Genomic DNA, 24,474 nt, shown 5'->3' with positions numbered 1-24,474 from the left:
AACAATTTGCGCAATCGGACTGACAGTATGATTGACGCTGTACAGTGCAGCGGCAGAGAACCTGAAAGTCTGTAGTAGTCCACAGATGGGTTCAGTGGAGGGGGGGAATTCAAATCTGAGTTCCATCAGAAGGATAAACTCCAGGTGACAGAAGATCCAAAAACATAGTTAGGCAATCAGGAGACACTGTAGTTCTTAAAGGAAAGCAGTTGCCGGACAGAGAGAGACAGAGTTGCGGTTCCAGCATTGTAGATCATCCGTCGACCAGGATGGAAAGTTGCGGTCACCACCAGCCCCCAAGGGTTTAGCCACTCCGGGCAGAGGGCAGGCAGGTGTCCACGATGACTTTCGATCGGGTCCGATGAGAGCAAACACTTTCCCGGGAAAGTCTCCGCATGATCGATGTACACTGGAGACTACGATCTCACACACCGGTGATCAAATAGACAAGCAGTAGAGATCGAGCCAGAGATCAAGCCAGATTGTTAATAAAGTTAAACAAATAAACAGACAGACAAACAAACTAAACAAGCTCCGGCAGAGAAGCGGCAGTCAGTCACCCCAGCGTACTCTCACTCTGTGTGTGTGTGTGTGTGTCTGTCTGTCTGTCTGTCTGTGTGTGTGTGTGTGTGTGTGTGTGTGTGTGTGTGTGTGTGTGCGCACGCTCCTGGTTGACATGATCACTATTTCTTTTCAAGGGGACTGGGAATGCTACCGACTGGACCCCACTGTGTGGCATGTAAGTAACTGACTGTGTGTGTATCTATACAACTGTGTGTTAACCTCAGCGGAGGTAGAAATCGGAGGACAGGCTCATTGTAATGCATGGAATGGCATCATGAGGAATATACAGGTTTTATACCATTCCATAATCCATTCCATGCATTACAGTGAGCCCGTCCTTTGATTTCTCCCTCCGTCAGCCATCAGTGGTCTACCAGTGTGTATGGGTTTATGTCTAGTTATGTGTGTGTGTGTGTGTGTGTGTGTGTGTGTGTGTGTGTGTGTGTGTGTGTGTGTGTGTGCTTCTGTGAAGTGTGGGTGTCAATCTAAGAGTCTCCAGCTGTCATGTGATTGCTCCTCTGCTGTTAGACTGAGTCAGTGCATTGTTCACACAGCATCCGGTGACGTGGCAGCCGTCCAAAGAGGGTGACCATCTAATCGGGCGAATTACCCTAAGCAAGAGGAGCGCTATGCCCAAAGAGGCCGGGGCACTGCTGGGGCTGAAGGTCAGACACACACGCACACACACACACACACACACACACACACACACACACTCTAAAACTGTACGTGGGCCATGTTGTTGTTGATTTATTAGCAATATACAGTACCTTTTGAACCAGGTAAGTCGTCACATTGGAGTAAGGTCAAGAGAAACTGCATACAATGTAATGATTGGTTGATATGCTTGTTGTTTTGTTTGACAGTGGGTGGGTGGTTGTGTGTGTGTGTGTGTGTGTGTGTGTGTTTGTGTTCTCAGGTTGTCGGGGGAAGGGTCACGGAGACAGGCAGACTGGGTGCCTTCATCACCAAAGTTAAAAAAGGCAGCCTAGCTGATGTAGTTGGACACTTGCGCTCAGGTAAACTAAAATAATACACACGATTCAATCGTGTGTGTGTGTGTGTGTGTGTGTGTGTGTGTGCGCGTGTTGGGTAGAATGAGTTTACCTAGTGAGTGGGTCACTCTTTGGTGTGTTTTCAGGGGATGAGGTTCTGCAGTGGAACGGCAAGTTGCTTCCAGGAGCGACCAAGAAAGAAGTTTACAATATCATTCTGGATTCCCAAGCGGAGCCCCAAGTGGAGCTGGTTGTGTCACGACCGATTGGGTAAGTCGGGAAAAAGACATTCCAAGCCAAGGTGAACCCTGATATAATACACTCATGGCTAACATTTGCACAACGTCTTCCCATGTGCATGTATGTATAACGCATAATATTTCACAAGTTGTTTCCTGTGAACAATGTTTCATTAAAAAAAGATGCATTTATAAATTTCTCTCCAAACACTTGCGAAGGGTGTATAAAGCCTATCAGTAAGTAATACTTCTGTACCAGGACTCCCCCCCCCTTCTTTCCCAGATGAGTACAAGCCCCCCCCACCCTGCCCCTCTCCCATAGTCTCTCCTGTATGGACGTGTGGCTGTCGAGCTAGATCATGACAACGTGCTGTGTGTGGAGAGAGTGAGGTCATCTCGAGAAGATGTTGATTACTGATCCTTCTCCTCTCTCCTTCTTCATTTTTTAACCTCCCAACATTTTGCCCTATACAAAATGACATGGATCAACAATACGACTTTTTTACCTACAGAATTAGTTTGTCTCTGTGTCTGTGTGTCAAGTGACAGTCTCTTTGTCTTTGCTGTATTTATTTTGATGTGTATACAACGTCCTACGTAGATGCTGGTCTGGCTTTGACTAATGCGTCTCCTTTTTGAAATTCCAGTGATATCCCAAGAATCCCAGACACGTCCCACCCTCCATTAGAATCTAGTAGGTATCTTCGCTGGTCTCGTTCTGTCTCTGTCTGTCTCTCTGTCTTAATGTGCAGCTCACAATTTCTATTCCTCGTTCAGTTATTAACTCAGTAGCCTAACCCTCCTGTTATGTTCGATGAGGCTATACACCCTTTATTGTTCTGGCTCAAATTGACCCAGTGCGTTATAAATGACCTTAAAATAGTAATTACATACAAAGCATTTATTTTCCCATAATGACCATCAAGTCATGTATGATTATTAAAACAAAATAAACTATATTTGTATTCCATACAGACTACATTTGTCTTATATTTATAAATTAGTTTTCATCATAAAACACACAATTTGCAGCCATTTTATTCTATAATGGACGTAGTGTTATTTTTTTTTTTAAATTTTTTTTTTCTCTTGGGATAAACAATTCAAATTCTGACTAGGTTTTTGATTGTGTCATAGCGTATCTTGTGGGAACTGGCAACTTCTATGTTTTCAGCAAACACTCCTTCCTAACTTCCATGGGGACATGGGAACCATTCAAGTCTTCCATTGTTTGACATAAAAACCTCAACCTCACTTTCAAGCTGAGAGGAACTTTCTACTTCATCAGAGGGGAGGGTCCTAATGGATTGTATCTTCTACAATAATTGTCCTGGGTCTTAAGCCCAATGCACACGGCGTGCGATTTTGTCGCACCGCCGAATTCGATTCCATTGTTTTGAATGAGACCAAATGAGACAATGCACACGGCGTGCGATGCGATTTTGTCGTACGACAACATTCGATTCTCCATTCACATTCATTCATTCATTGATGTGAATTGAGAATCGAATGTTGTCGTGCGACAAAATCGCACGTCGTGTGCATTGCCCTTTAGACACCTCTTCCGCAATCTAGCAGTCTAGGCTTTCTAGCTCTTCATTTACCAAAAGTATTTTGCTCATGTTTCAAGATAGAACGTTCTGTTTTCCAAAGTGAGTGAAGGTTGGGTAGGTATAGTATATACATATTGGGGGTATGAGTGTATCATGCCTTTGTCCCCCCCACCCCCCATATGGGACGTGGGAGAAAAAGGGTCCAAATGTGTGCGTCCTAGAGGAAACAGAGATGTTTATTTTGTGCAATAACACAACAAACCGTATTCACTAACTAAAGGGTCAAATTGACCCAGAACATCATCTATGTGCTCTTAAAATGTTTTCCCCTTTTTTTCGTAATTCATTGTATTACTAATAAGTGAACTACCCCTACCTAGAACATTAGATGAAATGGTATTTCCGTGACGTCAAACTCTCAAAATGGCTAAATTTGACCTGCAACATAAACAGGAGGGTTTAATGGATCCAGTTCAACTCAACGGTCACTCATAACATAGCTACTTGGGTTTAATTGGTTGAAATGTGCGTTGTGTATTCTTGCCCTCACAGCAGGTTCCAGCTCATTCGAGTCTCAGAAGATGGAGCGGCCCTCTATATCAGTCATATCCCCCACCAGCCCAGGGACTCTAAGAGACATGTCCTGCCACATGCTGCCTGGACAACTCTCAGTGAGTGTGCGTGTGTGAGTGTGTGTGCGTGAGTGTGAGTGTGAAGTTGTCTCATGCTGGGACATCACCATCTCTAAATAAAGGAATCAAATGTCACCCACAGAGCAACACGCTTTAGTTTTATTTATGTTTTCCAAATATTCTTTTTATTGATATTTTTCAAATATTTTATATTTTGTATACCGGTATATATTATACAAATATAGGCCTATGGTGTGTACTGTACGTTATAACTTATACCATTTAGGATGGGACGTAGCCTCAGTGTGTGTGTTTGTGTGTGTGTTTAGGTGAAGCTGTGGTATGACAAGGTGGGACACCAGCTGATCGTAAACGTAATGCAAGCCACGGACCTGCCCCCCCGGCCGGACGGGCGACCCAGAAACCCCTACGTCAAAATGTACTTCCTGCCAGATCGCAGGTATTCCAAACGCGTTAGCACATCAAACAAGGGCTACATTAGGACATATGCAAAACTGTTATCATGCTAGCTATTAACCATAATGCTAACAGTGATATGAAAACATATGAAGTCTATGAAGGAGAAACATAATGTAAGCAGACTAAAACCCATATAATGCATACCTCAATGATGCAGGCCAGAGTGATCATTTGATGGAAGAAACTATCAAAGGCCTTGTTAGCATAGACAAGACCCTACTCCCTGGCACGTTGATACTGTGGTAACTGCAGTTCGGATTACTCCCCCGTCTGATATGGCCTCTAATAGTCGATGAAATTCCCATCACCAAAGTCGAGAAGCTGGAGAGAACAGTCAGGTCGCACATCAATAAATGGCTTGGGCTCCCTCGTTGCCTCAGCAATATCGGCTTGTATGGGAACGGGGCTCTGGAACTGCCTCTCTTGAGTTTCACCGAAGAGTATAAATGCACCATGGTGAGGCTGGACATGACCCTGTCTGAGTCTCAGGATGCCACGATTCGATGCCACGATTCAAAGTGGCAACTGTGAGGAAGTGGTCCCCATCTGGGGCTTTACAACAAGCAACATCTGCTCTCAGGCATGGAGACATCATCGGTCAGGTACAGAATGGGAGAGGTGGGTTTGGACTCCAGACAGCTCGTCCTGCATGCAACATCCGCCCAGAGGAAAACGCTGCTGGTAGCCGAGGTCCGGCAGCAAGAGGAGGCAGAGCGATGTGCAAAGGCGTCGTCACAGGCCAAGCTGGGCCAGTGGACAAGATAGGAAAACCTTGAGCATCGAAAACTCACCTGGAGGGATATTTGGGAGTTGCCCACACACATCGTTACGATTTGTAGTCATAAATATTGAACACGTTTTATATTTACGATTGTCGGCCCCGACCATTTTCCGAGCAGATTGTCGGGAGAAATGGACTCTCAACACACCTCACACCACAGGATAATTTTGTAGGATAATCTTCAGAGCCATCCGATAATCGAGCGTTTGCTGTCCTTGGTCGGAAGGGGGAAAATCAGCCCAAAATCGGCCAGATTATCTTTGTGTGTACCGGGCTTTAGTTGATCTAGACCAGAAGCTCTGCTTTCCGCCTGACATCATCACAACCAATCTCAGACCGGACCTGATTGTGTGGTCAACCTCGCAGAAGCACCTGTACATCGTGGAGCTGACTGGGCCATGGGAGGCTGCAGTGGATGAAGCTTTCGAGTGCAAAAAGCTGAAGTACTCAGACATAGCGGCTGAGGCAGCACAACAGGGATGGAGAACATGGGTGCTCCCAGTGGAGGTCGGATGCAGAGGCTTTGTAGCCACATCAACCACCGGGCTGCTGGGACAGATGAGAGTCCGAGGACAGGCCCTCCATCAAGCCATCAGTTCGCTGTCAGAGGCTGCTGAGCCAAGCAGCAACTGGCTGTGGTTGAACAGAAAAGACCCCAACTGGACTGCAAGATGACCATCATACAACAGGAGGGGTGAAAGCAGAGGGGGTGAAAGCAGAGGGGGGGGGTGCAGCCATCTGTAGGTGTCGTGGGTTATCAACATCGAAACACCAATGACGGATGTTACCCACCTGATGACCCCAATGAAGTCATTACCCTTACCTCCACTCGAGATCTCAGTGAATTGCCGTTTATTGTAAGGGATTGTAAAATCAAGTCCTATGAGCTCAACCAAATGTTGTGTGTGGTTGTGTGGGTTTGTGTTCATGTTTGTGTGTGTGTTCATGTTTGTGTGTGTGTGTGTGTGTGTGTTCATGTTTGTGTGTGTGTGTGTGTGTTCATGTTTGTGTGTGTGTGTGTGTGTGTGTGTTCATGTTTGTGTGTGTGTGTGTGTGTGTTCATGTTTGTGTGTGTGTGTGTGTGTGTGTGTGTTCATGTGTGTGTGTGTGTGCAGTGATAAGAGCAAGCGCAGGACTAAGACCATGAAGAAGAGCGGGGAGCCGAAGTGGAACCAGACGTTTGTTTACCCTCATGTCCATCGCCGCGACTTCCGCAATCACATGCTGGAGATGACCTTGTGGGACCAGCCTCGTCTACCTGCTGAGGACAGCCTGTTCATGGGAGAGGTACACACACACACACACACACACACGCACGCACACACGCACACACACACACGCATGCATGCACACGTTCTGTTCGCTAGGGACAAAAATAAGTAACAAATTACCCGGTGGTATAAGGTAAAATTAAAGATATTTTATTGGCCATGACAATATAGTTAGAAATAGAATTAGAAATAACAAACAAATGCCTCATACAAAAAGGATGGTTTTCTAATCAAATTAACGAGCCACCATATCAAAATCATTCAAGTATAAAGGTGACTATTAAAGCACAAAATCAAAGTATCAACTAAAATCACTAACACAAAGTGTCAACTAAATCACTGAACAAAGTAACAACTAACAAATGAAACCACCAGCATGGCGCAGTAAACAAAATGGTGGGAACTCATGAGTTAAGGTTCTATCTCCGTTTAGGGCAGTTCAGAGATATTGAGCGTCAACGTTTTTTGTGAGATGGAACCTTTGTATTTTATGAATTACTAACTCAAAAATGTCAACATTTTAAAAATAACACCACACAGGCATTAATAAACACCTAATGGATGTAAAAAACTCAATTTTGACAAAAATGGAGATAGAACCTTATAATTCTAACGTCACGAACTGTTGTGATCACAACAGCTGATGATGATGAGCTCTCAGTGTCTTTGAAGGCATGCTGTCTCTGGGGATTGGCTGTCACTAGGTCAGGTGACCCCTGCTGGTTGGTGGTGTTTTTCCAATTATCAAAGGGGGTGGAGCCCCAGGACTAGGAAGATCTCTCTCCTGGTTGAAAACAATACAGAAAACTTAAAGAGACACACACTCACACAGACAGAGAATGCAATACTACAGAAAACAGACACACACAGACAATGCCATCCTAATGACAGCCGTCACACACACACACACACACACACACACACAGACACAAACAAATGCCAGCACACACACAGTACCGTATGCACAATGGACACACATTCGCTCGCAGGTAGTGAGAGATTTCACATGCATGCACACGCCCGCACACAGGCACACACACAAATACACACACAGCTATCTGAGCTATCTGATACAGGTGACAGTGTCTTGAGTATGGGGAATTGGACTTAACACCTTGTCAGTCCCGTTGCATAAGATTGACCTCTTTTCAGACCTGGTACAGGGTGAAGTTGTTGTGGGGGTGCGGCCGTTGCTGCCTGTTAAAGGTGTGGAGGTTATTTTGGGGAATAATTTAGCGGGTGGACGCGTCTGGGGTGACATATCCCCACCGTTGGTTGTGAAACAGTGTTTCCCTGAGGTTGTTCCATCCTGTGCTGTGACACGTGCGCTGAGCCGTGCAAATGCTGTTCCTACACCTGACCCTGAAGTATGGGACACAATGAGCATTTTCCTGGGACAGTTCTACAACATACTGTCATTATGCACAAACACACACGAGCCTACAGTACAAACAACATCATGAAGTTATCGCCTTTGGTTTGACATGTTTTGACATGTGTTTTGATCCTGAATCGCTGACTGTGTTTCTTTCTCTGTTTCTGATGCAGATCCTCATAGAGCTGGAGACGGCCCCGCTTGACGACCAGCCTCACTGGTACAAGATGCAGACCCATGACATCTCCTCCATCCCTCTGCCCCACCCATCCCCTTACATGCCACGCAGACACACCCACGCAGACACGCCCAGCAAGAAGCTGCAACGTAAGTGGCACATAGAGATAATACAGTAGAGAGGACATTACCAGAGATTGTATATACAGTATATTATACAGTACCAGTCAACAGTTTGGACACACATATTTTTTGGGGTAGATTAATACTGAAAACGATGAAAGAACACATATGGATTTATGTAGTAAACAAACCAGAATTCTACAAAGTAGATTCTTCAAAGTAGCCACCTTTAGTTTTGATGACAGCTTTGCACACTCTTGGCCTTCTCTCAATCAGCAAAGAAAAGGAAACTGTGAACACCGCCCAGCATTCTCTTCTCTAGAATACACTTTTTTGTACACTACATAATTCCATATTTGTTCTTTCATAGTTTTGATGTCTTCAGTATTAATAAATAATATATAAATAAAGAGAAACCATTGAATGAGAAGGTGTGTCCAAACGTTTGACTGGTACTGTATACTACACCTTTAAAGAGGCTTTGACGTTACATTATAATTGGTAGCAAAAGCGGTCTTTATGACATCAATCTACTATATATATATATATATATGTTACGGTACATGTGGGAAAACTAGGGTTAGGGTTAGGTGCTAGGGTGCTAGGGTTAAGGTTAGGGTTAGGGTTAGGGGTAGGGGTAGGGTTAGGGTTAAGGTTAGGGTTAGGGTTAGACATGCCAGCATGTACCAAGTCACCCTAGCACCTAACCCTAACCCTAGTTTTCCCACATGTACCGTATTCCCACATGTACCGTAACATATATATCTCTTTGAAGTGGCTTATATACGGTTGCGTTGCATGTGGTCTGTTTATCCAGCTGTGTGTGTATTTGTGAGTAAGTATTGTATTATGATCTGCACCCTTGTATGTATGTGCAGTTACAGTATGTCTGTATAAATGTTGTCTGTTTACCCCTGCCTTTCTGTTTGTACCTGTGTGTATATGTGCTTGTGTGTGTGTGTGTGTGTGTGTGTGTGTGTGTGTGTGTGTGTGTGTGGGTGTTTGTGTGTGTGTGTGTGTGTGTGTGTGGGTGTTTGTGTGTGCGTGTGTGTGTGTGTGTGTGTGTGTGTGTGTGTGTGTGTGTGTGTGTGGGTGTTTGTGTGTGTGTGTGGGTGTGTGTGTGTGTGTGTGGGTGTTTGTGTGTGTGTGTGTGTGTGTGCGTGTGTGTGTGTGTGTGTGTGTGTGTGTGTGTGTGCGTTTGTGTGTGCTGTCTAACAGGTTCTCAGCGTGTTACAGAGGCTGAGTATGATGAGGGTTCTGCAGTAGGGTCTCAAGGTGGGTGGGGGCGTGATGGCAATGCTGCTCTCTCACTGAGAAAGGCCTTCCAACTACATTCTATGACCTGAAACGTTGTCTGTAAATGTCTGAACACTGGGCTTACGTGTGTGTGTGTGTGTGTGTGTGTGTGTGTGTGTGTGTGTGTGCGTGTGTGAGAGCTTGTGCGTGTGTATGTGTGTTTTAAAGAGAGAGAAATGAGAGAGAGAGAGAGAGAGAGAGAGAGAGAGAGAGAGAGAGAGAGAGAGAGAGAGAGAGAGAGAGAGAGAGAGAGAGAGAGAGAGAGAGAGAGAGAGAGAGAGAGAACACTATACATCCACTTTCCAACTGCAAATAACTTTGATTATTTGGTTATTTTCATGTTTTAATGCATGGTAGAAGATCCATAGATTCATGGAATACTGTGCTCTTGTTTTCCAACATATACAACCCCACTGTGAGCTTGGATAAAGTAGTCCTGTAGTCATAGGAACTGACCAAAAACTGATCAAAAAGTGTCATTATTTTCAATAAAAGGTTGTTTTTTTGGTTCGGTTTTGGTTTTCATACTGTCTTTCTTAAATACCTAACGAGGTATTTCACCTAAAATAGACACGGTTTCATTTACCTGTCCAAGTCCACCAACCACTAGTATTTATTTTGGACCCCAGAATGATTGCAGTGAATAGATCCGCGTGTAGCGTTATGTCTCGTAGGTGGCTTGGAACCATGCAAGCTTGAGACCTGAAGCCTTCGGTTAGCTCTCTAAAGTCAAGCCTCGGCTTTAGTTAAGTGCTGGCTGAGATAGTCTTGTGGCGCCCGGGTCGGGGACCCAGGATTGAACCCAATCACCTACAGTACCGGGTGACGACAATTTGATATTATGGTCAAAGCTCACAGGAAGATGATGTGTTTGTTATTTTGGTCAAACAAACAGTGGGGATCTCACAGTTCATCCTGCATGAGTAGTTTTATTATATGAGCTGATAGAGCAGAAGGCTCTGTGTTGTATTTGTGTGTGTATGCTGCTAACATTGCCTCTCACTGTTTGTATGGATGTGTGTGTGTGGTGTGTGCGTGTGCGCATGCGTGTCTGTGTGTGTGTGTGTGTGTGTGTGTATGTGTGTGTGCGTGCGTGTGTCTGTGTGTGTGTGTGTGTGTGTGTGTGTGTGTGTGTGCGTATGCGTGTGTGTGTGTGTGTGTATGTGTGTGTGTGTAGCTTGTGTAGCTGAGGGGCGCTCACGGGAGAGGGAGAGGCAGAGGGAGCACGCCACCACTCTGGAGGTGCCAGAGCAGCAGAGGACCCCCCACCATCGCTCCCGCTCGGTCTCCCCCCACAGAGAGGAACAGGGACGCGGACGCTCGCGACCCTCCAACGTACCAGCCCAGAGGTGAGAGCAGAGGAGGTGGGGAGAGGGGGAGAAGGACAGATGAGAGATGGGAGAGAGCAATGAAGTTAAGGATGAGATTACATTGTAGAAGGGAGGGGTGAGACCTAAGGCCCACTTAACACTAGGACAGCTGTGCCTATTTCACCTACTCTTAGCGCCGGAGGGTGCTGAAATGTGATCGAGTGCAAAGGTATACATTTGTTTTTACTCACTTGGTCTACTCTAAATGACCCTACCCATGTTAAGATCTCCCAATAGGCCTGCCCCAGAACTGAAAGAGAGTAGGGGGCAGGCATATTGGGGGGAGAGTAGGAGTCACAGTGATACACAGCACTAGTAGAGGAGAGAGAGGAGGCAGCCAGAGGAGAAGGGGGTGAGAGACCCAAGGAGAGAGGAGAAGACGTGATCAGAGAAAGCTTTGACGGACACACATTTTTGAAGGCTCCTCCTGATGCAGAACTAGCAGTGCTGCCAATATTGCTGTTACTGTCACTGCCAACGTCGGCAGCGCTCACTGTAAGTCACAGAGTGTTGTAACCCCGGTTGAACACCTTGCTCTCTCTGTCCGCCACCCCCCCCCCCCCTGTGGTGGAATAATATGCCTACTAAGACATTTTTATTTAGAAAACATTCATTTACCTTTAAGACTAACAGCTTGCAAGAGTCACTGAGTCAGACTTTGCTTGGGCAGAATCAACACGCTAACAACCCCAGGCTATAGGAACTGATTTCTTTTGTATCCTATACAATGAAACCGGTTCCTCTAATTGCCTTTCTGTGCCCAACAAACAAATACATATACAGTATATATGCAATTGCCCTTCTGTGTTCCATAGTCTGTCTTTGACCCTAGAAACTCAGGACAATGTTGAGCCACACCAGAGTGATTGCCCTGCTTTCGTTCACTCTGGTGCCATCATTCCTTACCTTTGTTATATTGTAAGGAAGGGAGGGCCAGATTCCCCCATACCCTTCATTCCTTTTCCTGTCCCTCAATGTACAATACCACACCCCTTGTTAGTGATTGGTTTGACCTCACCTGAGGGTGGGCTTGTTATCCGAGTGTATACAAATACAGGTTTTCCCCCCGTGACTTCACTTTTGGTGAGAACATTTCACTGTTACGGTTTGCTCTGACATGCTTGTAAAACGGTTCTCCTCTTGCAAGAGTATATTATTAAATACCTTTTCCTATGCCATTTGAAATGAAGCAGGCTGCCTTTTTTGATTTTATATTTAGATACTTAAGAAATTCTCTAACAAGTTGGTGAACGAGGACGGGATCGGTTCAGTTTCTTCATCTATTTTCCAGCCAGTTTGAAATAAACTGACGAGTTGACTCTTCATGACAAGTTAAGGGAGCAAAGGTCAAAGGTCAAAGGTCCTGGTTTTTAAGGATTTTCCTCTTTTTTCTGTTGGCTGGAAGATGATGTTCAATCTGGTACGCTGATACGAATTCCACTGAGTCGTAAGCCTGTTTGACTTTCATCTCTGTGTAGGAATTAATCTACCCCACCCTAACCCCTCTCTCTCTCTCTCTCTCTGTCAGGAGTTTGGACGATGAGATCCATCGCGATCGGCGGTCTCGATCGCCGACCCGCTACTACGACTCGACGCGAGGACCCCCCCCCCAGGAGGAGGAGTACATAGACGACAGGTGAAAGTCATTGAGAATAATAGAACTGGAGGAAGTGGAACTACCCACCCATCCACCCGGTGGATTCCGACAAGTGATTGTCACAGTAAATCCAGGAAGTGCTGTTAATGGTTGCTGCCGTAGCGTTCGTCTGATTGGTGGCACGAGACGCGCAGGTGCGTTTCAGTGTTTTGTCTGACCTGCACAGTTCACTTATCTGGCCAGGTGGGATACAGAGAGGAACATGGGGGTTTAATGGGGAAACATGTGTTTTGGCCACCAGCCATTGCAGTGCCGTGCAGTTCTCGTATGGTATAGAGTCACATGGTATTCTGAATCTCTCAGGCAAAAAAATCTCCCCTGGTGTGTGTGTGTGTGTGTGTGTGTGTGTGTGCACATGTGCGCGTGTGTGTGCACATGTGCGCGTGTGTGTGCACGTGTGCGTGTGTGTGTGTGTGTGTCTCACCTGTCCCAAAGCTTGATATGACATGGGGCTGGCTTCAAAATCTCCTCTGGTAAATGTGTGTGTGTGTGTGTGTGTGTGTCACACCTGTCCCAAATATTCACACTCCTGGTGCAGCGGCTAGCAGACATCAGAGTATGCTGGATTTTGTGTGTGTGTGTGTGTGTGTGTGTGTTTGTGTGTGGGTTTGTGTGCACATCGACACACAATGTTTCCATGAATGTCCTCTTAACTGTCCTCTTCTCAACACTCCAATCAGAGTGTTATTTCTTCTTTTCTTTCTTTCTTTCTTTCTCTCGCTTTCTTCTTTTTTTATCATTTGGCACAATGTTTGGTCAGGACGTATGTTTTGGTTTTGCACATGGGGGGATGTCGTTTGATTGCAGACATTGTTTATTATGACTTTCCGCCATAGGGTGTTAAAACATTTAAGGAAGTTGTAACTAGTTGTGTCAGCGTCGTCATGGCAGCTCTTGGTGTTGTGTGTTTACATGAACTGTCCCTGCGTTGTCCACTGGCTCAGTTCTCTATTCATGTTCTTTCCCTGTGGCTCCCTGCTTCTGTGGTTGATTTCCTCATGTTTCATCCATCCCCATGGTAACCACAGTGAGGTCTTCATGATCCACCAATCAATGCGGGGCAAAAGTGCAGAGTGCCTACAGAATAAAAGGTAAACCCATGTAATTATTGTTATAATAATTATAATCATTTTTTAAATTATTGTGATTATTATAATAATAACATCATTATATATAATTATTATAATAGTAACGGAATTATAATAATTATTATTATTACAATTATTTACATTTAGCATCATCATTATCTTCATAGCCCCTCTTTTTCAATCTTCACCCTCATGACAAAGTTATTCCTTCTCTTTTTATTTGTCTCTTTTGTATGTGTATGTGTGTGTACGTGTGTGTGTGTGTGTCTCTGTGTGTGTGTGTGTGTGTGTGTGTGTGTGTGTGTGTGTGTGTGTGTGTGTGTGTGTGTGTGTGAGAGAGAGAGAGAGAGAGAGAGAGAGAGAGAGAGAGAGAGAGAGAGAGAGAAGTGTGTGTGTGTGAAGCAGAGAGAGAGAGAGATAAAACGAAAACCAAAATAAATAAAGAGAGAGATAGATACTTAGAATGAGAGTGAGAGAAAGACACTAATGCACAGCGTTCCTCCATTCTATCCATCCTATCCCTGTGACAGTATCTGAGCACACCACACACACGTCAACATTGGGACTTTCCACAGAATGACACCATATAAAACCTCTGTTGACACTGCCTGAGGCTGTACCTTCTTGGTCCCCTTAAGTGTGTAGTAATGGACCCGTAACACAAGATGGCGCTGCATGATAATCATGCTATAAGCCTTAAGCCCAATGCACACGGTGTGCGATTTTGTTACACAACAACATTCGATTCTCCATTGAGAATCGAATGTTGTCGTGCGACATAATCACACGCCGTGTGCATTGGGCTTTACTCTTAAAACACACAGCGTTACCTCAGCGGTGTGTGGCGGAACTTCTGCTGGACTTTCTGTCGCGTCTTTCCCTAATGGAAGCGTTTCTGTTACGGCTCGACTGCGGAGCTGCTACAGCCAGCCCTGTCTTTGTTCTACGTTGAGTTTTCCTTCGATAATAGCCGCCAATAACATAATGTTTCATTTCACTTCATTATAAATGTGTTCTGGGTTCAGTCTCTGTTGCCATCCATCCTTAATAAGCGGTTCGAAAAAGTTAAACTGTTCTAAGCAGAAAGCATTCACGTCGTTTGTTTGATTGTGAAACTGCATATTGATCATGAAGAAAATAGACTGTCTAATTAGGACAACATATGATCTATTTATTTTTTTATGTAAGGTAACTTTACTTAGTTTAGATTAGCCTACTTGTCTATTCACATTTCTAAATAATAGTAACATGGTTAATTCATTTATTGTCTTATTTTCGTTGTTTTTGAGTTGTATACAGAATAAACCAGGGTGTGTGTGTGTGAGAGAGCGAGAGAGAATGAGAGAAAGAGTAGTATTACATTAGACAAATCATTAAGAGCATGAGCATTTCCACGGGAATGTTATTGGTTTTAATATTTCACAATCGTGCCAACGTCATTTCACGCGACATTGGATGGAAATGTATCTGTCACATTGTTGCCGTGGCAAGAGAATACCGAACTACCGAACAGAGAGAGAGAGAGAGAGAGAGATCACCGGAAAAATACTGCCCTTCACTTGATGTTCTTTTAACTTATTAACATAATATAATTAAAGCCTACGTGGGGTTTCTGCTTTGAGACAGATAGCGGAAGTCATATTTGCAGATGTAGACATTGAAACTGTAATGTATGTTCCTGGTATGATAACTTTCAGGCGGGCGGCACTCAGTGAAAATAGGCGAGCCTCTCTAGCGAGCAGGCCACAGCAGCCAGCGTGAGAGGCTCGTGAGACACGTGCTGTTTGGCGGCTCGAACCCGTTAACATGGGCGCTCTAAGGCGCTCTAACCCGTTAACATGGGCGCTCTAAGACGCTGTAACCCGTTAATTAATTAATTAATTAATTAATTTTGCCATTTAGCAGACGCTTTTATCCAAAGCGACTTACAATTACGAATTACAGGGACATTCCCCCTGGAGTAACTGAGGGCTAAGTGCCTTACCCAAGGGCACACTAGTAGTGGTGTGGCTTCAGGCGGGATTTGAACTCACAACCTTCCGATCACAAGTCCAACTCACTATCCACTAGACCACCACTACCCCGTTAACATGGGCGCTCTAAGGCGCTCTAACCCGTTAACATTGGCGCCGAAATTAAACTCACGCGCCGCTGAGGTTCACAGGAGGTTGACGCTGGATGTGTGTTTTGGCCGTTAGAGTTTGAGCCCTTTCCAGGAAAGCATGCACGCACGTGCACACACACACAGACACGCACACGCACACGCACACACAAAGGTAAGTAAGAGCTGGCATACATGCTTCCATGCCTAGCCTGCGCTGCTCTTCTTGTCTTTTAGAGGTAGTTTGGAAAATGTCTCTTCTTTTAACTCATCCCCCTCAAACATGTTTATCTCCATCCTCCTGCATGCGCTCACACATCACCCATCTCAGGAGATCGTCTAGACACAATAGCACACTCCCCCCTAAGATGCCCCTCTTAGTCAACGGCATTCACAAGAACATTTATAGGTAAGTTAACGTGTAAAAGTGAGAGTGAGAGGTTGAGAACTAGCCTCCTAACTTTGACCCCCCCCCCCCCCCACACACACACACACACACACACACACACACACGCACACACACACTGTCCTCTGTCCCCTGTCCATTGTCAGTCAATCTAAAAAATATTGACAAAACAAAAGCTTTGTGAAAGCCCCCGAAATTGTTAATCATAAACCATAAATGGATGTGTGCTGTGAGTGAGTATCGTCCGTAGCGCTATACACATACACATTATGTACATTCTTTTTACTCTTGGCCTCTGTGTGATGGGAAGTTGTTTATTGTTTTGCATGCTATCATTTAGATATTGTTTGTTGTTGTTGTTGTTGTTGTTGTTGTTGTTGTTGTTGTGATGAGTGAAGTCCCTCACTGCCTGCATGCGTAAAGACAAGCTCGCCGGCGCGCTCAAGCTTTGTCGCGGCAACTCTCCGCTCCCATGCACCACCGCGTGTGCTCAGGTTCACAGACGACATCACCGTTAGGTAAGACTCTCACACATATGTTCACAAACTCACACACACGTTCACTCCCTCTCAAACAGCCTCAGAGACAGACATCGCTCAAAACCTACCCCCTCACTCTCTCTCTCTCTCTCTCTCTTTGAATTCCATACCCAGTTCTCCAATACACCAGTACCATGGCATCCATTATAGGTCCTGGAATATGCACACACACACGCACACGCACAAACACACACACACACACCTGCACAAACACAAACACGCGCACACACACACACACACACACACACATACCTAGAGGAAAACCCCTCACCTCATTCCATTCTCTGTCACTTTTTTCGCCATGACCAAAACTGGTGTCCATGACAACCTGACTACCTCACAACACCTTGTACAGTGTCATCACAACTCCAACCAACCAACCGACCAACCAACCAACCAACAAAACCAACCAATCACTCACGGTTAAATTCAGACTAGCATGTCCTTTATGATTTGGTTAAACTAACATGATTTTTTTTGTTCTGTTTGTCCATTCTTCTCTTCTCTTGTGTGTTTCTGTCTCTCCTCCTTTACTCCTCCTCTCCTCTCCTCCTGCATCGGTTGGCATGTTGTGGGGCTAGTGATCTGCAGCCCTCTCTGGACAGGGTTAGGAGCGCTAGCACCAACTGTCTGACTCCAGACAATCATGTCCCCTCACCAGAGACCGCAAGGTACCAGCCCACTGACCTCCTCTATCTCCTGTACCCTCTAACCCTCTACCCTACACACTACCTCCTGTACCCTGTAACTCTATGTTCAAATATCCCCTCTTATGGTTTTATAATAGTTAGTCAAAGATGTTCACATTGGCACCGAAATCATCTGAATCATGGATCTGAATCATGCGTTTTGTTTTATGATGTCTTAAATGCAACAGTGTGTGTATTGGTGAAAATGTCAATCTGGTGTGATAACTGTTTTAATCGCAGCAGCTGTAGTAGTTAAGTCGTTAAGTAGTCTTTGATAACGGCTTGTATGAGTTTTGATTGGTAGAGGAGCTGGGTCTGAAAGATCACATTCTTTTGTGGAATGAACTTTATCATGTGGCCTTGGGTCAGTCTGTATTACCCCTCCTCAATGTTTAACATGGAATTGGAGAATTGTACTGGCAAATCCTACCTGGAAAAGACCTTGCACCACACCGATAAGGAAGAATATTACACACAATACAAATGATGCAGGATATTGGCCCCGTTTGAAGTCCAGGTGAACCATGATGCATGTCATTTCTCTGTCTGTCCACCGGGGGGCGTTGCGGGGGTCTCAGGTTCTCCCAGTCCTTACCCCGCAGACGCCCTGCCAGTCCCAGGATTCTAATCCAACATGCCTCCCCTGAAGATGACAGGTACCCCACTACCCCTACCCCGCGCTACCCCTACCCCCCCGCTTTGACCCCCCCCAACACCCTGCTGCAGCTAACTCACGCTCTACCGCGCTAACCCCCCCACGCCAATACTAAACCCCAATAGCTAACCCGCTAACCTAACTGCTGGTAACCCGCTGAACCTATTTTGGTTCCCTTACCTCTCTATCCCTTGTTGCTATGGCTCCCCATGAACTCTGCCTGACCTTTTTGAGGTCAGATTTGTAGTGTTCAGCCTGTTCGAGGTCTGTAAAGTATTTTGCTCTGAACGTGAATGCGTCATGTTGATCCCTGGAGACTTTTGATATGCTAGTCTGAGAGAAAAAAGGACAGTTCATCTCACCTGTCTCCAGTTGGTCTGGTTGTTTGTGTTTACTGCTGAATATGGCCGGACCCTTCCACAGTGTGGCAGGCTAGTTTGTTAGCGTGTTAATGCCATTGCCTCTGTGCCTTTTTTTCGGCTTTAATTTGTTCCTTAGAACAGCTTGTTCCTCACTGTGGCTTGTAGCTTGTGTTCTAGAATCCTGCGGTGTGCCTTTTCCAGCAGTTTGTTCTGGAATCTTGCAGCTTATAGTTTGTTCAACAAACACTGTCAACTAGTAGTTTGTGAACTAGTGTCATACGATGTTCTTGTTTGTTTGTTTGTGTGTGTGTGTGTGTGTGTGTGTGTGTGTGTGTGTGTGTATCTTATCATGTCTTATCATCACCCTCTTGTCTGTGGAATGAATGGAGGAGCAGATGGAAGCTGGAACCTCTGGTTCCTACTCAGGAGACAGTAAACCACCTCAGTGCAAAGAGGTACACACACACACACACACCCACACACATTTTAACCATTTATTTATGTCCACATAGAAAAAAGACATACAGGGACACAAATACTAATGTAACCAGGGAGTAGCTAAAAGGACTGTAGAATTTAGGAAGGGGCTGGTTATCTAACTAACTCTGAGCTAAATAGGCAGTGTAGAAGGATAGAGGCAGGGGGCGCCAGCAAACCGTTAGACTAGCAGTACTATCGTTAGCATTAGCATTGGAATTAGCATTAGCATTAGCATTGGAATTAGCATTAGCATTAGCATTGGAATTAGCATTAGCCTTAGCATACAAACAACTAAACACACGGTAACGGTATCCCATATGAACAAACACATTTATTTACACAGATGATATATACATCCCCATATATCTATACTCCCTCCCCGCCGGCCACACACACACTCATTCCCTCACTCACAGTACCTAGCCTGGAAAAGGCTTAGAGTCTCGGACTGCAAGGAGCGCGTTGAGGCCTGGTTGGAGCTCGCAGGTGCTTCGAGGAAGGCAGCAGACAAAAGGGGGGGGGGTGACGTAGCAACGCGAAGGGAAAGGGGCTTCTTCGTGGTCCACGACGAGGTGAAGGGCTCAGGTCCGGTGGTCCCGCTTGGTCCAACGTTCGCAGCCGGCTGCTGGCAAGGCTGGCTAACGGGGACACAGCTAAACGGGCTATCACAGTTGTGAACTCAATAATCACTCTTTGGTCCTCAGCTTCAGCACGGTGTGCGTGTTACTGACTCCGCCATCTTAGATCCACTTCTCGTTCGCTCGTTACTTCTCTCTCTCGTTACTCTCATCACTCTGATTCTAGTCACACTGACGCACAGAGCACTTCCGTCCCTATATATACACCACCGAACCTAGCATCCGGGTCACGGACACACCCCGGATATACCACGTCATTAAACATATTATACATAAACATTACAGTAACAATACATACACCTTCATGAAACGTACAGGAATAGTATAGAAAATAATAAAGGAAATAATGGGGGCAAAATAGGGCTGATTTGGGGAAACTAAACTGGCTCTAAATTGTGGGCCTTCATAACAGCCGCCCCATGAAACCCTCGGTTTCATTTAACTAAGGGAAGGCACACTGGCTAGGCTGCTCGAGCAGCGTGAGGTATGAGGTGATAGTGTCCTTTGTATGTTCTTCAGCGCCTCCCAGTTCCTCTTCCTGAGCTGCTTGGCTTGTTCCTTCTCCTTCTTAGCCAGGTAAAAGAGGACGTCTTCATAGATCTCAAGCCTGTCTCTCTCTGGGACACAGCTCCAGACGTCCAGCTCTGCAAACATCTGCGCTGCTTTCTTGTATCTGGTGGTCGAGGACATTTTGTCATGGTTCTCCAGGAATCGCTGATACGTCTCTTTAGACTCCTTGTACTTGATCCTGACCTCCTCCTCCGTCTGCACCTTGTAGGCATTAAACGCTTGCTTCTTCTCACTCAGCTTGGGCAGGGCGCTGTAGCGTGGGTCGTTGACGATCATTTTCATGGCTTGCTCCCATGACGCGTTGGATGAAACACCCTTCTCCTTCAGAAGCTCTTTGAAGGCCTGCTTGGCCTCCTCTTTTGTGTTCCACTTGTACGTTTTCTTCGCCAACTCCGGCCTTTCCTCCTTGGAGGCGTCTACAATACTGGCTGAGACTTCCATGGCTGACGTGTCCTCGACGGAGTTGACGGGTGCGTCAATGCTGACCTCGGCCACGTGAGGGTGCATGGCCACCTGCAGGTGTTCCTCGGCAACAGCTGTTGCCGCCATGGCCTCCATGTCCATCATGGTCGCCATGGTAGCAGCAGGATCAACCTGAAGAGTGGGGACGGGGGCGGTGCCAGGAGCTGCAGCTTCTACCGTCCCATTCTCCTCCGCTTTGATCATCGCTTCCAGATCTTCCAGCTCTTTGGGCTTGGTCCACCGGGACTCCTTATTCTGGGAGTTGTAGTAGTAAGGCTTTCCCGTGTCAGACTTGTACTCCTTCCACGGGCACTTAGACAACATTTGCTCAGCAGGAGATTTCAGGTCGTCTGGTTTCTCCCATGAGGACTGTTTAGTCTCTGTGTTGTAGAAGTAGGTCTTCCCATCCAGAGACTTATGCTCTGTCCACAGAGGCTTCTTCTTTGGTTGGTCATCCTCTGGTGAACCATTTGTGGTACTAACTGTTCCAGGTGCACTGGCAGCAATAGATTCCACTCCAGGCGGTCCTGTTGGTTGGTTTGCTTCTTCGGTTCGGACATGGAGGGATGACGTAGCTCTCCCGTCTCTATCTCTCCACTCGGTAGCGCCTTGGAGGGCCCACCCAAGCGCAGTCTTAACAGCCATCGGGCAGCCTCGTGGTCCTCTCAGCGGAGGACGGAGCGACACGATCAGTGCAGCGTTGTCCGAACCGATGAGAAGGGTTGGCTCCGCTCCTTCTATCGGATGTAGGTCTACTCGCCGTAGGTGGGAATATCTTGCGCGTAATCTCTCCAGGGGGTAGTCGTAGCGGGAGAGCGCTAGCTGGTCTGCGGTGAAGACATTCCGAAGCCGATATCTGTCCGACGGCCGCCCCGCCGGGGAGATAGAGAAGTTGATTCTCGCCCCGGTGACCTCTTTAAGGTCGCGACGTATCGTGCGCAGAGTCAGCTTCTCCTCAGTCCCTTGGAGCCCCAACTGGCGCACTGCCTCCTGGAGAAGGATGGTCCGTTCCGACCCGTCGTCTAGAACGGCGTACGTGTCGTACACAGCGTTGTTGTGGTGAAGTCGGACCTTCACCACCTTCAGTAGGACCTTGGAGCCGCTGCTCCGGGCTGGGTCTAGGTAGTAGACAGGTGTTGCCTCTTCCGGTGCGCTACCGGACCTAGGGCTTCTGGTGCCCTCCGTGGACCTGGCGAGGGAGACCTCGTGTAGGATGTTGAGGTGGACCTCCTCACAGCGGTTGCACTTTCTCCTCAAGGTGCAGTTCTTAGCCAGATGGTCGCGCCCACAGTTCCAGCACCTCTTGTTCTCCTCGAGCCACCTCTGCTTGGCCTCGGTACTCAGGTTGTTGAAGTCACTGCACTCATTGAACCAGTGCTCGCTGGTGCAATACGGACATGGCGGTGGACCTCTCCGTCCCCTTTGAGGGGGTTGAGAGGAATCCTTTCCCTCAGGTCGGGCTTTCCTCTCTCTCCGAGGCTCCTCCTCCGTGTGCAGCACTCCTACTGGGCGTCCTCGGTTCGAGCTCGGCCTGTCCCAGCGGTCTCCCTTCTCCCTCTCCTTCTTCGGCTCAGCGTAACCCATGGCGTCTACGTTGGTGTCATGCACTTCCTCCAGTAGGAACTCCGCGAAGGCAGCCATGCTCAGACCCAACTTCCCGGGGTTACGAACGCGCTGCTGTCGCCGGAACCTCTCCTGCCGGAAGCGTGGGATCTTGCGGAGCAGCCGCTCTACGTTGGAGGTGCTGTTGATCTCGCTGGCGCCAGCTGGGCCCTGCGTCTTCAGCATTCCAACCAAGGTGTGCACGCGGAGCGCGAAGTCATCCAGCGCCCGTTCATCCTTGATGGGGGCCTGCTGTTCGAGGGCTTGCAGTTCAGCAAGGGCGTGGTTCCAGGGACGACCGTAGCGGGCATCCAAGTCGGCGAGCGCTCTGGTGTAAGGTGTCGGTGCGGAGGCATGGGCCAGTACCATGTTGTGGGCTCTGGGGTTCCTCACATGCTGAAGGAGAATCGCATATTTGTAGGACTCTGAGCAGGAGTCGTCCAAGAGCGTGTCTAGGCAGATGCGTAGTTCCACATACTGGCTCCTGTCCTCGTCCTTGAAGAAGGGGAACTTGGGTCCCTCCACCTGGGGAAACATCCTGTAGTGGATGATCGGGGCTGGAGTGACGGTCTGGGTGTCCGGCCTGCATGCCTCTTGGTTCACTGGAGGACCTAGGGGTGTGCTACGCTCTTGGGGAATGGCTCCCCTCCCGGGCAGCGACGCTGGCTCCCTCTGGGCCGCGTAGCGGTCGGGTCCCTGGTCCTCTTCTTTCCAGGTGGTCAGCTGGGCCTGTAGTTGGACAGTCATGGCGGGGGTCATGGAGCCATCGGCGGGGGGTTCAGGAGATGGCACTCGAGAGGGCCGTGCGGATGATGCTCTGGAGCTACGGGCCGACGGAGCTCTGCTGATGCACACGTCGCGCATGGTCTGCATCATTTCCTCCATCTTCTCCGCGTGCAGTTGCTCTCTCGCCATCTGCCTCTCCGCCGCGCGTTCCGCCCCCTCCATCTGGAGGCGCTCGCGCTCGAACTGGCTGCGTTCCCTCTCTAACGCCTCCTGGCGCTGTCTCTCCGCCGCACGTTCCGCTCCGTTCATCTGGAGGCGTTCACGTTCTAGCGCCTCCTGGCGCTGCCTCTCCGCCGCGCGTTCCGCCCCCTCCATCTGCCTCTCCGCCGCGCGTTCCGCCCCCTCCATCTGGAGGCGGTCGCGCTCCATCTGGAGGCGTTCACGTTCTAGCGCCTCCTGGCGCTGGAGGCGTTCACGCTCGAACTGGAGGCGTTCCCGCTCGAACGCCATCTCGGCCTGTTGGCGCATACATTCTGACAGCGCGGCACTACTCCCTCTGGAGTGTATGCTATCCGCCCCAGAGGCAGAACTGCCCACGGAAACCCTGGACCGGGAGGAAGCCACTGAACGGCAGGAGCTAGGTCTCGAGCGCGCCGTACTGGGAGGCAGATCGTTAAGGCTGAGGCCCTCCCTCTTCCGCCCGCCGGCGCTGTCGGACCGGGCCTCTCCTTCCTGCTCTTCCGTTTCTACGGCAAAACCCTGCTGTTCTGCCATCTCATCCTCAGGCTGGTGCTCGTTGATGGCTGTCTCGGTGCTAGCCACCCGCGCGCCGGCGGACACCTGGGCCTCTCCGACCACTGTATCCCGTGGAGTGCGCTCCTCACTACCACTCAGTGAGCTTTCGAGCTCAAGCTCATACTCCTGTAACCTCGGAGGCAACCGCGGGACTCTCTGTGGTCGTGGCTCTGGCTCAGGGGGCGGAGAAGGGGGGGTAACTGTCTTGTCTGGTTGGCTGCGCTCAGCCATGCTATCACTACACAACCTATCCGGCTCGAAGGACCAATTGTAACCAGGGAGTAGCTAAAAGGACTGTAGAATTTAGGAAGGGGCTGGTTATCTAACTAACTCTGAGCTAAATAGGCAGTGTAGAAGGATAGAGGCAGGGGGCGCCAGCAAACCGTTAGACTAGCAGTACTATCGTTAGCATTAGCATTGGAATTAGCATTAGCATTAGCATTGGAATTAGCATTAGCATTAGCATTGGAATTAGCATTAGCCTTAGCATACAAACAACTAAACACACGGTAACGGTATCCCATATGAACAAACACATTTATTTACACAGATGATATATACATCCCCATATATCTATACTCCCTCCCCGCCGGCCACACACACACTCATTCCCTCACTCACAGTACCTAGCCTGGAAAAGGCTTAGAGTCTCGGACTGCAAGGAGCGCGTTGAGGCCTGGTTGGAGCTCGCAGGTGCTTCGAGGAAGGCAGCAGACAAAAGGGGGGGGGGTGACGTAGCAACGCGAAGGGAAAGGGGCTTCTTCGTGGTCCACGACGAGGTGAAGGGCTCAGGTCCGGTGGTCCCGCTTGGTCCAACGTTCGCAGCCGGCTGCTGGCAAGGCTGGCTA

The 24,474-nt window shown here is 47.7% G+C and overlaps 2 protein-coding genes across 2 annotated transcripts in view; one reads left to right on the top strand and one right to left on the bottom strand.

The window, feature by feature from the left end:
- rims1a (regulating synaptic membrane exocytosis 1a) overlaps positions 1–24,474 on the top strand; it is a gene marked incomplete at both ends in the record, with an annotated part of 57,969 nt that overhangs the window by 24,398 nt on the left and 9,097 nt on the right. Inside the window, 16 exons of the mRNA XM_080549181.1 lie at positions 699–739; positions 1,119–1,229; positions 1,484–1,583; positions 1,706–1,829; positions 2,446–2,492; positions 3,904–4,022; positions 4,313–4,443; positions 6,360–6,531; positions 8,064–8,217; positions 9,409–9,465; positions 10,664–10,835; positions 12,385–12,492; positions 13,542–13,604; positions 16,037–16,111; positions 17,229–17,318; positions 17,915–17,992. Coding sequence (XP_080405307.1) covers positions 699–739; positions 1,119–1,229; positions 1,484–1,583; positions 1,706–1,829; positions 2,446–2,492; positions 3,904–4,022; positions 4,313–4,443; positions 6,360–6,531; positions 8,064–8,217; positions 9,409–9,465; positions 10,664–10,835; positions 12,385–12,492; positions 13,542–13,604; positions 16,037–16,111; positions 17,229–17,318; positions 17,915–17,992 — 1,642 coding nt within the window. The remainder of the gene's footprint in view (positions 1–698; positions 740–1,118; positions 1,230–1,483; positions 1,584–1,705; positions 1,830–2,445; positions 2,493–3,903; positions 4,023–4,312; positions 4,444–6,359; positions 6,532–8,063; positions 8,218–9,408; positions 9,466–10,663; positions 10,836–12,384; positions 12,493–13,541; positions 13,605–16,036; positions 16,112–17,228; positions 17,319–17,914; positions 17,993–24,474) is intronic.
- LOC308174230 (pre-mRNA-processing factor 40 homolog A-like) overlaps positions 19,910–24,474 on the bottom strand; it is a gene marked incomplete at both ends in the record, with an annotated part of 5,216 nt that continues 651 nt past the window's right edge. The window contains one exon of the mRNA XM_080549311.1: positions 19,910–21,048. Coding sequence (XP_080405437.1) covers positions 19,910–21,048 — 1,139 coding nt within the window. The remainder of the gene's footprint in view (positions 21,049–24,474) is intronic.

Source organism: Nansenia antarctica (genome assembly GCF_963989245.1).
Source record: "Nansenia antarctica genome assembly, chromosome: 19".
Taxonomy (NCBI): domain Eukaryota; kingdom Metazoa; phylum Chordata; class Actinopteri; order Argentiniformes; family Microstomatidae; genus Nansenia; species Nansenia antarctica.
This window is presented reverse-complemented; position numbering and strand designations above follow the sequence as displayed.